The sequence below is a fragment of the Lycium ferocissimum genome, chromosome 7, assembly GCF_029784015.1.
Source record: "Lycium ferocissimum isolate CSIRO_LF1 chromosome 7, AGI_CSIRO_Lferr_CH_V1, whole genome shotgun sequence".
Taxonomy (NCBI): domain Eukaryota; kingdom Viridiplantae; phylum Streptophyta; class Magnoliopsida; order Solanales; family Solanaceae; genus Lycium; species Lycium ferocissimum.
In genome coordinates this window covers 22602863-22618380 of record NC_081348.1, presented here as the reverse complement: position 1 = coordinate 22618380, position 15518 = coordinate 22602863, and the positions used below count along the sequence as shown (strand labels likewise).

Sequence of the window (15518 nt, the reverse complement as noted above, 5' to 3'; positions counted from 1 at the left end):
AATGTTATGAAGTAGTAAGTTATTGTCCTTTGTTCTCTGACTTTTTCTTCTTTCTCTCTCTCTTTTGTGAGTGAAGTGATGAAATAGTAAAAGTTACTCTAAAATCTGTGAGACTTTTATGGGAAACCAAAAAGAGTGGTTTGATGGCTTGCATAGGATGAGTAGGGAGAATTTCATGACAAGCTAATATCCCCTTCCTGTCCAGTTCTCCATTTGGACATTGGTTTAAAGATTTTAGATATGCCTATTTAATTGTACTCACCAAGTCCATTAGCAGCAATTTACAGTTTAATGAACTTCCTAACTTAGAATCAGAGCAAAAACTCCAAATTCATAACTACAAGTTTTGTCTAAATCTCTGTGTAATTTTTTTTGTTCTTTTGAGAGTAAGTAGCCTGAACGAGCAAAAAATCCTTTCTGGTATTGAACCCTCTTCGATATGATAAGACTAAGTCATAATCACTACTAGAACAGGATAAAAACCATTTTGTTATCTACCTCTTTCTATATGCAATTCAAGAATTCATATATCAACAGTTATCCCACTCGGGTACTTCCAGAATCAGTGAACAATCTGCTGAACTAACGGTCTTATCTAGATTTGAGATGTTAAGCCAAAAAAAATCACTCTTCCCATATGCAGGCACTTGGTCTATACACTACAAAACTAGGTTAATGGACGTATTAAATTCATAAGTTTCTTTCTTATTTTACAAGACAACTGTTAGACCTGCTGTCACTAGGGTCTATAACCGCAGGAAAAAGGGTGAAAATAAGGCTTAATTGTAAATGTTTTATTAATTAATTATTATGTGTATGTATATCCAGTAGTTACATAGCAGTTACTTTGCAGTTTAGGCAGTTATAATGTGTTATATTGTACTAAGAAGAAGGAAAAAAAGGGGCAGTTTTTTCTGTAGGTTTTTCTCTGGCAGATTTGGAGGTTAAGGTTCCTCAAAATGCCTTCGTTGTTAGATGTAATGAAGTTCTTTCTCTATTTGTAAAACTTATTCTATTTGTTGGCAGTAAATAATAGTTAAAGTGTTGCTCTTATTTCTGTGTTGTGTTTGGAAGTCTACTGATTAAGGTTAGCAAAGTTTCTGGTTTCTAACAATTTTGGTATCGAGCCTTCATGGTTTCAACCGAATGGAGGGAAGGATTGAAGGGTTAGAGAAGACAATGGACGAAGTACAAGAGGAGATTGGTTCAGTACGTAATTACGTGGGGCAGCTACGGGACTGGATGCAAAAAAAAAAAAAAAAAAAAAAGATGAACATGACGCTGAAATTCTTCAACATATGAAAGGAAAATCAGTGGTTCAGGAAGATCCAATTAAAGACGCAGATGTGATGGCAGAGAAGAGATGGATTTCGAGAAGTTCAGCCACAATTTCGTGATGAAACGCGTCCTAGAAGATTGGAACTTCCTTTATTCTCTGGTGATAATCCACATAGGTGGCTTAACAGAGCAGAACGTTATTTTCATTTTAATGGCATTGATGACAAGAATAAATTGGAGGCTGCTGCTGTTTGCCTTGAAGGTAGAGCCCTAAATTGGTTCCAGTGGTGGGAGAGAAGAGCGCCGATTGTCACATGGGATGTGTTTCGAGTACCGATACGCCAACGCTTTACACCATCACAGTCAGGGAACTTATATGAGGTTTTGATAGGATTGCAACAAACTGGAAGCGTGGCCTAATACAGAGAAGATTTCGAATAAAGATTTCACATTACTTTCAGTACCTTTGAAAGATGCCGATGATGCAGTTTTGATAGGAATTTTTATAAATGGTTTGAGAGAGGATATCAAGGCAGATTTGCGTCTTAGCAAGCTGGGAACTCTAACCCAGATTATGGACCAAAGCCAGCGTATTGAAGAGAGGAATTGGGCTCTCAGCCAAGCCCACTTGCTAAGACATATTTGTATGGCGCTTTCTAGGGGTTCAATGCAGTTTCCAGTGATTGACAATAGCCGAACAAGAAGTTTTACAAGTTCCCCTGTGCGTATAGCAACAACACCCTTTCATTCTGCCCGTACAACAGTTACAACCATACCACGGCATGTTCAAGAGCAAAATCGAGGAGAAATTGAGCAGCCAAGACCTAAAACTTCTGCAAGGCGTGAAGGAGCATACAAAAGGCTATCTGATGCAGAGTACCAGGATAAATTAAGGAGAGGACTTTGTTTTCAATGCGATGAAAAATATGGTCCCAACCACTGGTGCAATTCAAAACAGTTAAATCTGCTTATTATAGCGGCAGAGGACGACAAAGATGGAGGCATAAAAGAGCATTCAGAGGAAATAATAAATGCAGGGATGGACCAATTAAGTGTTCAAGAACTACCGGAGTCTCAAAAGTTAATGGAGTTGTCTTTGTACTCTATTGCAGGATTTACCACAAAGAAGTCTTTGAAGGTATGGGGAACAATATTAGGGAAGAAGGTTATTGTGTTGATTAATAGCGGAGCATCAACAAATTTTATCTCTCGCACAGTGGCCGAAGAATTGGGGCTAAAGCAAACAGAAACTAAGCCGTTTGTAGTGGAAGTAGGGAATGGACAGCAAGTAGGGGTGTACAAAGTAAACCGACAAACCGCATCAAACCGATAAACCGAGTCAAACAGAGAACAAAAACCCGACTAGTGGTTTGATTTGACTTGGTTTGGTGTTGAAAAAAAAAACCCGATCATAATTGGTTTGGTTTGGTTTTAACTAAAAAAAGTCAAACCCGACATTACATGTATTCAAATTTTAAAATATTTTATACATAAAAATATTTATTTGTAATGTAATTTATAAATATTTCTTAAATTTTTTCGTAATTCTTTAACTATTATCATATTATTCAAGCTTGAACTTCGAGTTTTGAATGTCAATAAGTTTTATATCCTATGGATGTTAATAACTCAAATAAAGTCCAACTCAAATAAAGACCAAACCAAAACTAACTCAACACTAATGCTAACAAAAGAAATTCAATTTACCACTAGGAATGACAATAATGTTGGATATTTATTCTTTAGTTTTGCATAATTTATTTAGAGAGTGAAAAAACATAACTTAAGTTTTATTTCTTTGTCATGTAATTAATAATTATTAGCCACTTATTTTAGTTAGTATTTTTAGATTATGGTCATTTTTTTTATGGCTTGTTAATTAGCAATATTTATTTTGACCGAATTTATTAGCTTTTGTTGAATATTTTAATACAATGTCATCACTCTTCTCACATTTTGTGTTATTTTCTTAAGAAACACCTTAATTATATAGTTGTATCTTACTAGAACTAAAGAAATATTTGAAGTAAAAGTTATATGTTTTTTATCAAGACTATTCCGAAAAAAAACCCGAAAAACCCGAGAAAATCGAATAACCGAGAAAACCCGAGGTTGAAAAACCCGAATTTTATTGGTTTGGTTTGGTGTATAAATTTAAAAACCCGACGCAATTGGTTTGGTTTGGCGTTTAAAAAATCCGAACCAACTTGGTCCATACACCCCCTAACGGCAAGTAAAGAGTAAGGGAAGCTGCAAAGAAGTGGAATTGTGGATTGATAATTTCCGCATAACACAAGATTATTTCTTTTTTAATTTGTCCAAGGATTAGAGTGGCTGGAGACTTTGGGGGACATTCAAGCTAATTTCAAAACGTTGATGCTGAAATTTGACACAGGAGGGCAAACACGAGTTGTTCGAGGAGACCCCTCATTGTCCAAATCAGTGGCTTCACTCAAAACTCTGTTTAAAGCCTTGCAAAAATATGGAGAAGGGTATTATGTTGATCTGAATGAGTTAACAGCAAGGGAGGAACATGAGAATTTGGATTTGCACCAATTATTGGAAGAATTTGGAACTTTATTTGAGGAAGTGAAAGGGCTGCCACCCAGTAGAAGTCGTGATCATGCTATCCGGCTTAAAGAGGGATCTAATCCACCCAATATTCGTCCATATCGTTACCCTCATTATCAGAAAAATGAGATTGAGCGAATTGTCCAGGAAATGCTTGTAGCTAGTATCATTCAACCAAGTACAAGTCCTTTTTCCAGTCCAGTGTTGCTAGTTCACAAAAAAGATGGTAGTTGGTGATTTTGTGTGGATGGATTACTATTCCGAGATAAATTTTCAATTCCAGTAATCGAAGAACTCTTTGGATGAGCTTGGGGTGCCTTATATTTTCGAAGTTGGATCTAAGATCGGGGTCCCGAAGATGTAGCAAAGACAACTTTTCGTACAATGAAGGACATTATGAGTTTTTGGTCATGCCATTTGGGTTGTCTAATCCATCTAAAGCCTTGATGAACGTGTCGATTATTGGGCCCCATGAGATTACTATTCTAGGGTTTTCCAATTCCGGTTTTCGAACTTGGATGAGCTTAAGATCGGGGTACCATATTTTCGAAGTTGGATCTAAGATCGGGGTACCATCAAATCCGGGTTTGCAAGGAAGATGTAGCAAAGACAACTTTTCGTACACATGAAGGACATTATGAGTTTTTGGTCATGCCATTTGGGTTGTCTAACGCTCCATCTACTTTTTAAGCCTTGATGAATGAGATATTTCGTCCTTACTTACGTAAGTTTGTATTGGTCTTTTTTGATGACATATTAGTTTATAGTGCAAATTTTCCTACTCACTTGGATCATTTGCGGGAGGTGCTACAAATTTTAAAACTTCATAACTTGGTTGTCAATAGAAAAAAATGTCATTTTGGATAGCAACGACTAGAGTACTTGAGACATATTATTTTCGGAAGTGGAGTCTCGGCGGATCCTGCCAAAATAACAAGCATGGTTAATTGGCCAAGTCCCAAAGACATTAAAGGTTTGCGGGGATTTTTGGGACTCACCGGTTACTATAGGAAGTTTGTTCGTGACTGTGGGAAAATAGCCAGGCCGCTCACACAATTGCTCAAGAAAGATGCTTTTTATTGGAATAAAGAAGCTCAATTAGCTTTTGATTCTCTTAAGGAGGCCATGGTCACTTTGCTGGTTTTGGCGCTACCAGATTTTAACAAGGTGTTCGTGGTTGAAACAGATGCTTCGGGATTAGGGATTGGAGTTGCCCTAATGCAAGAAGGATGTCCCATCGCCTTTCTTAGTAAAGGGTTTTCTATTCGAGCTCAATCAAAATCTGTTTACGAGAGGGAGTTAATGGCTATTATTTTGCTATACAAAAGTGGCGTCACTACCTGATGGGTCGACATTTCATTATACGAACAGATCAACGAAGTCTCTAATTTCTCATGGACCAGCATGTTATGGCAGAGGATCAACAAAAGTGGATCACCAAGTTGATGGGATTTGATTTGAGATTCAATATCGCCCAGGTTGTGAAAATAAGGCCGCTGATGCCTTGTCCCGCCAATTTCATTTCATGGTTGTTTCTCTCTTACGCAGCAGTACCTTAGATGATCTTTCCATAGAAATTCAACAGGACGATCAACTCCGTCAGTTGACACAAGATTTGCTTAAAGATCCGGCTTCACACTCAAATTATGCTCTAAAAAATGGCTGCCTATTTTTCAAAAGTCGGCTGGTGATTCCCCGTTCGTCATTAAACATTCCCATGCTCCTTAGGGAATTTCATTCCTCACCCGCAGGTGGTCACTCAGGCTTTTTCCAGACATACAAGCGCATTTCACAAGTGTTGTATTGGAATGGAATCAAAAGGGATGTACAGAACTTTGTGGCTAGTTGTGAAGTTTGTAAGCAGAATAAATATGAAGCTCTTAGTCCTGCTGGTTTGCTACAGCCATTACCTGTTCCATCTCAAGTTTGGGATGATATTTCTATGGATTTCATTAGCGGGTTACCAAAAGCAATGGGAAATGATACTATACTTGTTGTGGTGGATCGTTTCACTAAATATAGTCATTTTATCCTTTTATGTCATCCATACACAACAAAGAGTGTTGCTAATCTATTTGTTCGTGAAGTTGTACATTTGCATAATTTTCCCAAATCTATTGTTTCTGATCGGGATCGGGTTTTTATCAGCCAATTTTGGCAAGAATTATTCAAGTTGTCCGCACCGACCTCAAATTGAGTTCGGGTTATCACCCTCAAACGGATGGTCAAAAAACGAAGTTGTCAACCGCTCCATGGAGACTTATTTACGTTGTTTTGCGGGGGCACATCCAAAACAATGGCCAGATGGATTCCTTGGGCTGAATTTTGGTTCAATACCACTTACCATGGTTCCACCAAGATGACCCCTTTTAAAGCTTTATATGGGCGAGATCCTCCCTCTTTGTTGCGGTTCACTGATGAAATTTCTGCCGTTGAAGAGATCAACCAGCAGCTTGCCGCTCGCAACACTATTTTAGATGAACTCAAATCTAATCTGACCCATGCTCAAGCTCAGATGAAAGTTTATGCTGATGCTAAGCGCCGTGAAGTTGTGTTTTAACTTGGTGATTTTGTTTATCTTCGCGTTCAACCTTTCAAGCTTCGGTCTCTTGCTAAAAAGGTTAATCAGAAGTTAAGTCCTCGTTACGATGGGCCATATACTGTCTTGAATAAAATTGGCGAAGTTGCTTATCGCCTCGATTTACCCCTTCATTCACGGGTGCATCCCGTATTTCATGTTTCTTGGCTAAAGCGTGCTGTGAAGGATTCTATTCTAGTTCAGCAGCTCCCTCCTTTCTTATCCGAAGAACTTGAAATGCAAGTGTAACCTGAAGGTGTAGTAGATTGTCGGACACTCTTGAATGTCTCCCAAGGGGTTTTGATTAAGTGGAAGGACTTACCGGACTTTGAGAACACTTGGGAATCCTATGAAGTCATTGATGGACAGTTTCCTCATTTTCACCTTGAGGACAAGGTGAAACTCGTTGGGGAGGGTATTGTTAGACCTACTTTGTCACTGAGGGTCTATAACCGCAGGAAAAGGTGAAAATAAGGCTTAATTGTAAATGTTTTATTAATTAATTATTATGTGTATGTATATCCGTAGTTACATAGCAGTTTAGGCGATTCTATTATGTGTTATATTGTACTAAGAAGAAGGAAAAAGGGGGCAGTTTTTTTTCGTAGGTTTTTCTCGCAGATTTGGAGGTTAAGGTTCCTCAAAATACCTTGGTTGTGAGATGTAATGAAGTTCTTTCTCTATTTGTAAAACTTATTCTATTTGTTGGCAATAAATAATAGTTGAAGTGTTGCTCTTATTTCTGTGTTGTGTTTGGAAGTCCTCAGATTAAGGTTAGCAAAGTTTCTGGGTTTCTAACAACAACACATTTAAAAATCTTAATCTAGCTTTATCAAGTGGGTTAGTTTTATTTAAAAGGATAAAACTTTGCCTTTGTTTTTATCAAGAAGACTTTAGGAGAAGACAAGGGGAGAAAAGACAACATAATAGCAAATCCAGGAACACAAAGCAAAGGCTAATCCTATAATTTAAATGAAAATGAGAACTACTTAACGGCAAAGCCACTCCTTCCGTTGCATAAGCACAAAGTAGCAGCCTGAGTAAGCAATTTTTCATCCTATAAGAAGCAATGCTCTAATGCTCATTTACCAGAATTCTAAAGCAGAACAGCTTCATAGTTTTTCCTATAGAAGTCATTTCAACATTTAAGAAAATCAGCAAGTAATGGAACTCCAATCCAATAGATTACTTGCATTACTCTCCATAGTAATTCTAATACTAGCACCTTCTTGTGATGCTGGTGGAATTGCTATTTACTGGGGTCAAAATGGGGGTGAAGGAACTCTGGCAGAAACCTGTGCCACGACGAACTATGATTTTGTGATCATAGCCTTTTTGCCAACCTTTGGTAATGGTCAACAACCAATGATAAATTTAGCTGGCCATTGTAATCCAAATGTTGGCGAATGTACCAAATTAAGCACAGATATAAAATCTTGCCAAGCGATAGGAATTAAAGTGATGCTGTCAATTGGAGGCGGTGCTGGGGGCTATTATCTTGCTTCTGCTGATGATGCTAGGCAAGTTGCTACTTATCTTTGGAACAACTTCTTGGGGGGACAATCGACTACTCGTCCACTTGGTGATGCTGTTTTAGACGGAATAGACTTTGATATTGAAGGAGGAACTAATCTGTACTGGGATGTTCTTGCCAAATCTCTTTCTGCATATAGCAGTATGGGCAAGAAAGTTTACTTAACAACAGCTCCTCAGTGTCCATTCCCTGATGCTTGGATTGGAAATGCTTTAAAAACAGGCCTTTTCGACTATGTTTGGGTTCAATTCTATAATAACCCTCCTTGTCAATACAGTTCTAGTGATATTAGCAATCTTGAAGCTGCATGGGAACAGTGGACTTCAGATATCCCGGCCACAAAGATTTTCCTTGGCTTGCCAGCAGCTCCTGCAGCTGCCGGAAGTGGATTCATCCCTGCTGATGACCTCACTTCCCAAGTTCTTCCATCAATTAAAAACTCCTCCAAGTATGGTGGTGTGATGTTGTGGTCAAAATACTATGATGATCAGACCAATTATAGTTCTTTAATCAAGAGTAATGTCTGAAGTCCTGAGCTACACCTCAGAACTTACTTGTGACCAAATATGTTGTATTTATATAAAGTAATATGATAGCAACTTGTCTTATGTGTTATTATGCATGTATAATATGTAAAGGGAAATACAGGTATTGCCACTTAAAGATTATGCACTCTTCATAAACCATCAACCTAAAAGACGAAAAAAAGAAGACGAAAAGAGAAGAATATTGTTCTAACGTGATACAGGAGCTCTAGCCAAAAGGTAAAATAACCTAAGAATTTTGCTATAAGAATAGGACTATGGTAATTCGTGTTTGCAGTTCATAATTGGTTCATTTATTCTGTTCAAATTTTTCATGTCATTCGAGTTATGATGAACTTCAAGAAAATACAGATGGAAGTTTCAAGTTCCAAAACATGATAAGTAATCAACAATGTAGCAATTGAATTGTACTGTTTTAACTCTGCCCTAACACTCAGAATAGTGCATCAATTCCCAGGAGTCTTATGCAAAATTCTATTAAGACCAATAATTATATTTCCTCATGGATTAATGTGCAACACCTGGAAGATCATATGCAAATTATAAATGCATTAGTACACTATGCTAAACTTCTTCAAATAAAAAATGTGCCTACCTACTGAATCAAGACTTGCTTATTTTCAGATGCAAGATTTGCTTTTGCAGAATCACCATGACAAATTTTCCTCGTTAATATGTGGATATCATAAGAATCACTGCAGTTTCTGATCACACTGTCTAGAAGCACTTAAATCAATTTTTTCCTTTAGGGGCTGATGGTTATGAACTTGTGATTGTATAGGGTAAATAAGAACTCACATCCAATTTGTTCCTGGTGCTTTATTTTTCCCTTGTATAAGATACTTCTCTGTCTTTATATCACAAGAGCTTTTGGTACCGGACAAGAGCTAAAAGATGATGCCAACTAGCTGTTTAGGTGATGATGTCGATCCAACAGCTTAAGACACAACTGCAAATAGACTTCACACATAAAAAGAGGGACTGCGTGACCGTGAAGAAACAGCCTTGATACATAAGCACAATACAGTAGCCATATCCAAAGATGTGCCAGACCTTGCTCCTCTAGTGGTTCTTTTGATCCTTGATTCAGAATCTAGCAAAGAGCACTTCCTGTAGAAACATATATTCTATTTTTTATTAAGACTAAATCTTGGAGATCTTTAAGAAGGAGAATTTCAGTTTTCTCTTAAGTAATTCATTCCATAAAAAAATAACACAACAGGTAAAGTGACAAGAGAAAACTTGAACCAAGCAGAAACATCCTTGTTACATATTTTGTACTTATGTTTGATTAATATACAAAGAGTTGGTTTCTTTTTTATTGTTGGTTCTCGTTTGTTATTCTTCTTGAACATAATCATTTGTGCTTGACTGTTTTATTTGCATAATGAGTGACACTAACAAGCATAATACTGCTGAGGAGCTAAAGAAGCTAAAAAGGAAGAAAAAGAAAGAAAGAAGAAGATCCAATTCATTAAAATATTTTTCATCATTGGAAAGTTATATTAAATGCGTGCAGTGTATGAAGTTCCCTCATGTTCTGACAGAGACCAAAAGTATCTAAAACTAAAAGGTTTTCTTTTTTGTCGTTTTGGACATTTTTTGAAGATATTTCCGTGAAAAAACAGTCGTAATTCCTAAAATAGCCCCTTCCAATTTTTTAATATTTTGACTATCTCATCTCATGCACCAATAGGAGAATTTTGTACGGTGATCCTCCCCAAATTTCAACTATTATCCAATTGGAAAATATGTCCTCTGAAAATCTCAAACTAAATTCATCCAAAATCTAATTCGAATCTCCGATGGCCACTCTTTTATCGTCGCTGGAAGTTTCATCATTCTCCACCGGTCGCCTTCCATTGAGTATTTCTTCTTACATAAACCCTAGAAATGTACAGAAACTCGCTGTTTCCAGGTATGGAAACAAGGGTGCTAGGGTTAGGGTTTGTGCGAGTGTGAAGGAGTCTCCGCCTTTGAATTCAGAGTTTTACGCACAGTTCTCTGCTCCTGTGCAGACTAGTACGACGAAAGTGAACGAGGAACAGGAGGAAGAGAAGCGGAATTACTATCTCAATACGGGTTATGCTATTCGGACTATCCGAGAAGAGTTTCCTGCTCTCTTTTATAAGGAGCTAACCTTTGATATCTACAGGTTTCTGTTTTTAATCATCCATTTTACTGTTTTTATTGTCTTGATGTTTCCTGTTGCAGAATGGATTTTGTGAAGAATTCTAGCTAAAAACTAAGCTAAACTAGATAGAGATGATTTTGATTGATAAACAACAGAATATATACTATAGAACCCTAACTAGCTAATGGGTCTACAAGTAACTATGACAATAAGAATTAGGGTAAAATGCATAATTAAGGAACTGCACTTAAGGGTCTGAATGTAGTTAATGAAACCCCCGTGTCATACTTCCGAAGATCAAGCTTCCAACAGTTGTGTACTGCACCAATTTCACCCGGTACAACCACCCCAACCATTAGCTCATTACCTGCAATATAGCTCCCAAATTCATATTGCATCGTTACCTTTTCTTCTTAAATATCCCTGTTTCTGACCTAGCTCAGCTTATTTTAGTTTCGCAAATCTTAGCTAGTCGAAGTGAATAGGTTGGCAATTGGAGTATTATAAAAGAACAGTCTAATTATGATGAAATATGATTACTGAAGTCGTAATGGGTTTGAATGGAGTGGAATTGATACATAAGGTTCCTATGACCTTAACTATTTTGGAACTAATGTCTAAGTTGATTGATGCAGCTGCTGATCTGGTTGTTTTGCCGTAATGAGAAATGAAAATTTCGAGTTTTGTAGATTAGGGTGAATTGCATCAAGAATCATTAAAATGTTCGAAAATAATACTTTATCCACGTAACTTAAAGACGGTGAGATTAAACCACTAATGAGATTATTTACCCCTTCTTTTTTCAGTAAAGGGTCTCTCACATTTGCTTGAGAAGAGAACAGGACAAGGGATAATTTCTCTGTGAAAAAATGACCAAGAATATGTGAAAATTTTAAGATCCAAGTGACTTAGAACTATTAAATTAAAGAACATTTACAGCAAAGTACATCCAAAAGATGTCCAGCATTAAGTCGCCAAAGCAACAGCAACAACAACAACATACCCAATGAAATCCCACAATGGGTCTGGGGAGGGTAAAGTGTACGCAAACCTTACCCCTACCTCGGAAGGTAGGGAGGCTGTTTCCGAAAGACCCTCGGCTCAAGAGAAAGCATGGCAAAAAAGGTTAAATAAGAACAAGCAATTCAAAGTAGTATGGAAATAAGTCACCAAAGCAAAAGAAAAGAAAAAAGCTCTTTATTTTGATTATATGAAGTAGCACCATAATTTCCAATTCTTCTTATTGGTTCAAGTTGTAGTTTTCAAGTTTAAATAGCAAGCGCAGGCAAAATAATGAAACTCAAATACGCATATTATGTGAAACTCAAGCTCTCTGTTAAAACGAGAATTTATATGAGAGGGAGAGAAGTAAACAGTCGCTATTCTCTTTTTAAGTCATTTATATGGTACTTCTGAATTTTCTTTCCGATGGCTCTTTCTTTCTTATTAGTTTGAAAAATTTTAGATTGCGAGAAGTCTAATGTACTAATGGCTTAGTGCTATCTTAAGCTTTGTTAAAAATGCTATTTTGTGATAGTTTATTGTGATTTGCTGCAATCCATTTTAAATTTAAATCGTAGCAGTTGAATTCAGTCCGTTAATTACAGAAGTCTTAAGGGCTTTGGACGCTTGAACAGGGTTGCCTAAGCTGAGCTATACAACAACAACAACAAACCCTGTGTAATCCCACAAGTGGGGTCTGGGGAGGGTGGAGTGTACGCCTACCTTAGTTTTGTAGGAGGGGATCATCTAGATTCTAGTTGGATCATGACAAACAACTCTTTTTTTCCAACTCAAATTTGTAAACAAACAGATCACAGTAGCCCTTCTCCCTGGTGATTATAGGGAATGGAATCGGTCGTCTTGGGTTAATTGTCATTTTGTCGGATAATGGCTGGTGAGCAATAGCTGCTTTGTCAAACCACAAGTGGCTTCTCATGTCACACTTTCATCAAGTAACCTACAGAGAGACTTCCTAGGACTTAAAGTATCAAAAGAATGATCTCTTTCGATGTACCTTTCCATTTAAAAAAAAAAAGAATGATCTCTTTCAAAAAGAAGTATCAAAAGAATGATCTCTTTCGATGTACCTTTCCATTTTAAAAAAAAAAAGAAGAAAATAGAATGACCACTTTCACATTTTCTATATTTTTCTTTTGAACTAGCTTGGGTTGAGGCATTGTGCTCGTTGTTGTTGATCGTGAGTAGCAGGCGTAGGCCCCTTTCTAGTAGTTTAGTTCAGAGGATACATAACTTGGATGTAATTAGATCTTAAGATTATTATTATGGAGACGGTATAGAAGCAGTTTTAGAGAAAAATAATACTGTAATTTGTAGTTATTTTGCTGCACCTCCTTGATACTGCGTGAATTGCATATGCATGTAATTGTGTGTTGGTTTTTAACAAAGAAACGTATGAAATAACAGAGAAAATTTACTGAGAGAAAAATATACTGCAATGCAGTCAAAGAGAATTATATTATTTAGCTATGTTTAGCAGGCGTAGGCCCCTTTCTAGTAGTTTAGTTCAGAGGATACATAACTTGGATGTAATTAGAACTTAAGATTATTATTATGGAGATGCTATAGAAGCAGTTTTAGAGAAAAATAATACTGTAATTTGTAGTTATTTTGCTGCACCTCCTTGATACTGCGTGAATTGCATATGCATGTAATTGTGTGTTGGTTTTTAACAAAGAAATGTAGGAAATAACGGAGAAAATTTACTGAGAGAAAAATATACTGCAATGCAGTCAAATAGAATTATATTATTTAGCTATGTTTAGCTCTGCATTTATAGGGAAAAAACAGTAAAAAAAGATAATCATAAACTAGCCTAAAATATCTCTGCAGAATATAGTTCTAACTAACTAATTACTAACAGTATAAGAAAGTTATTCAAAAGCAGTAAAAAGAAGTTACTGCAGTCCAAAAGCAAATTCTCTAACATTGTGCACTATAGCACTTCAATTAGTTAAGAATTAATGCAAGTGCAATGATGTTGTACCCAATTGTGATTTCAGTGGAATAATCTTTTAAGTGCTACCAGACCTCACTTTGTGGGATTTCACTGGGTATGTTGTTGTAATGTTTTAGGTGCTAATGGTGTTCTTCCGCTCTCTGTAGGGATGATATTGTCTTTAAAGATCCACTCAACACTTTTAGTGGCATTGAGAATTATAAATCAATCTTCTGGGCTCTGCGATTCCATGGCAGGATGTTATTTAGGGCTTTGTGGATTGATATTGTTAGTGTTTGGCAGCCTGTGGAAAACATGATAATAGTTCGGTGGACTGTTCATGGCATTCCCCGTGTTCCATGGGAGAGCCATGGGCGGTTTGATGGTACTTCAGAGTATAAGCTTGATAAAGATGGGAAGATTTATGAGCACCGGGTTCACAACATTGCTCTGAATGCACCTCCAAAGTTCCATGTACTTGCTGTACAGGAATTCATTGAATACATCAGCGGTGCCTCAACACCAAAGCCTACTTTCTTTGAAATCGTATCTCCTACCTTGAGGAACATTGCTCCAGTAACGAAATTTTCTAAGTTGAGGCCGCACCTGGGCTCAATTCTAGCCTCCCTAAAGAGAAATGAGGAGGAAAAATCAGACCACCAAACATAGCAAGTGAAGTGCCAAAAGATTTGGTGAATTTTCGCTCTAGATTACATACTCGCATAATCCATACAAGTATATATGTACTAATATACTCCCGCAGGCAGCAAAACATATCTGCAGTTCTTTTTTTTTTTTTTTTTGTTTCTTCAGGTGGGCGATACCTCTCTAGTCTCTACTGTGTGCTTCATTTGAGCTCCAGATCCAGGCTTGTGTTTGGAACTCAGATCGTTGTAAATATTTGTATAGCATACCACTCTTGCTTTCCCGTCGGAGTGTTAGCTCTGCATTTTGTAAAGTATTACTCATCCTCGCCAATTATATACATGTCTTCCTCTTTCTAGCCACATTGCTATCTCATTTATAATCATCTCCTTTTTCTTTTGCTTTGAATTGTTGATAAATCTAATATTTTCAGTAATTCAGGGTATCTTAATAAGTTTATCGATTTTGTACAGTACAATACTGTCAATGAAATGATAACAAATGATATAACCTTTCCAGACATTGCTTCAACAGTATAAATAATACTAATATAATGCATTATGGATCGACAAGAAACAACATTGCAAACCGGAAATTGTTCTCTTTGTCGTCTTTTGAGTTTCTCCAAGATTTTAGTCAATATTGCTGTTCTATAACCAAAAGAGGGAATTTAATGAAGTAGAAACTGAGGATTGAATGATTTGACACCCCATCCTCCTTGGGGGCTAATTAATTGAGGGTGACAATTCACTCCTTGGTCCCTTCAATGTTAGCCGCATTTGGACAACCCAACTTCGATCATAGACACGTTGCAATGCACTGACTATGTCCAATAGAGCTGCGGTCAAGCGCTGCATTTGCAAGTTGCAACTATATATAGATAGTTCATACTTCAATATATTAGTAGGGCTAATCTTGTTACGAATTAATACTTTAAAATTATCGCATAGATCCCGATGCTCGATTATCAAATATGGAACTAGACCTAACAGTAAATGGAATGGCGTAGCATGATTGTTTACATGGGAAAAAAAGTTAGGTACCATACTTAACAGCAAAGTGTTGGCCTAAACAACTGTTTGTAATTTCTTTGGTGCTACGGCAGTCTAAAAACACATGTGAAGAGCAGAAAAACAACAAACCAGTAATGTCAAAATCCTAAACCATCAATTACCATAGGATTCGAGGGTAAAATTTTACTCATATCTGATATATATATCAAATTGATAAACGGAGACATCTATACTACATCTATACATAACACATTCACCATT

General features: G+C 36.9%; 2 protein-coding genes across 2 annotated transcripts; both read left to right on the top strand.

The window, feature by feature from the left end:
- The first annotated feature begins 7537 nt into the window (after nt 1–7537).
- On the top strand, nt 7538–8714 carry LOC132063840 (hevamine-A-like). Its single transcript, XM_059456569.1, has one exon. It carries the CDS (start codon nt 7592–7594, stop codon nt 8486–8488), a length of 897 nt encoding a protein of 298 aa, XP_059312552.1. The 5' UTR covers nt 7538–7591; the 3' UTR covers nt 8489–8714.
- A 1494-nt stretch (nt 8715–10208) lies between these two features.
- On the top strand, nt 10209–14606 carry LOC132063839 (uncharacterized). Its single transcript, XM_059456568.1, has 2 exons — nt 10209–10661; nt 13767–14606. The coding sequence occupies exons 1-2, from the start codon at nt 10312–10314 to the stop codon at nt 14266–14268; spliced, it is 852 nt and encodes a 283-aa protein (XP_059312551.1). The 5' UTR covers nt 10209–10311; the 3' UTR covers nt 14269–14606.
- The last annotated feature ends 912 nt before the right edge of the window (nt 14607–15518 follow it).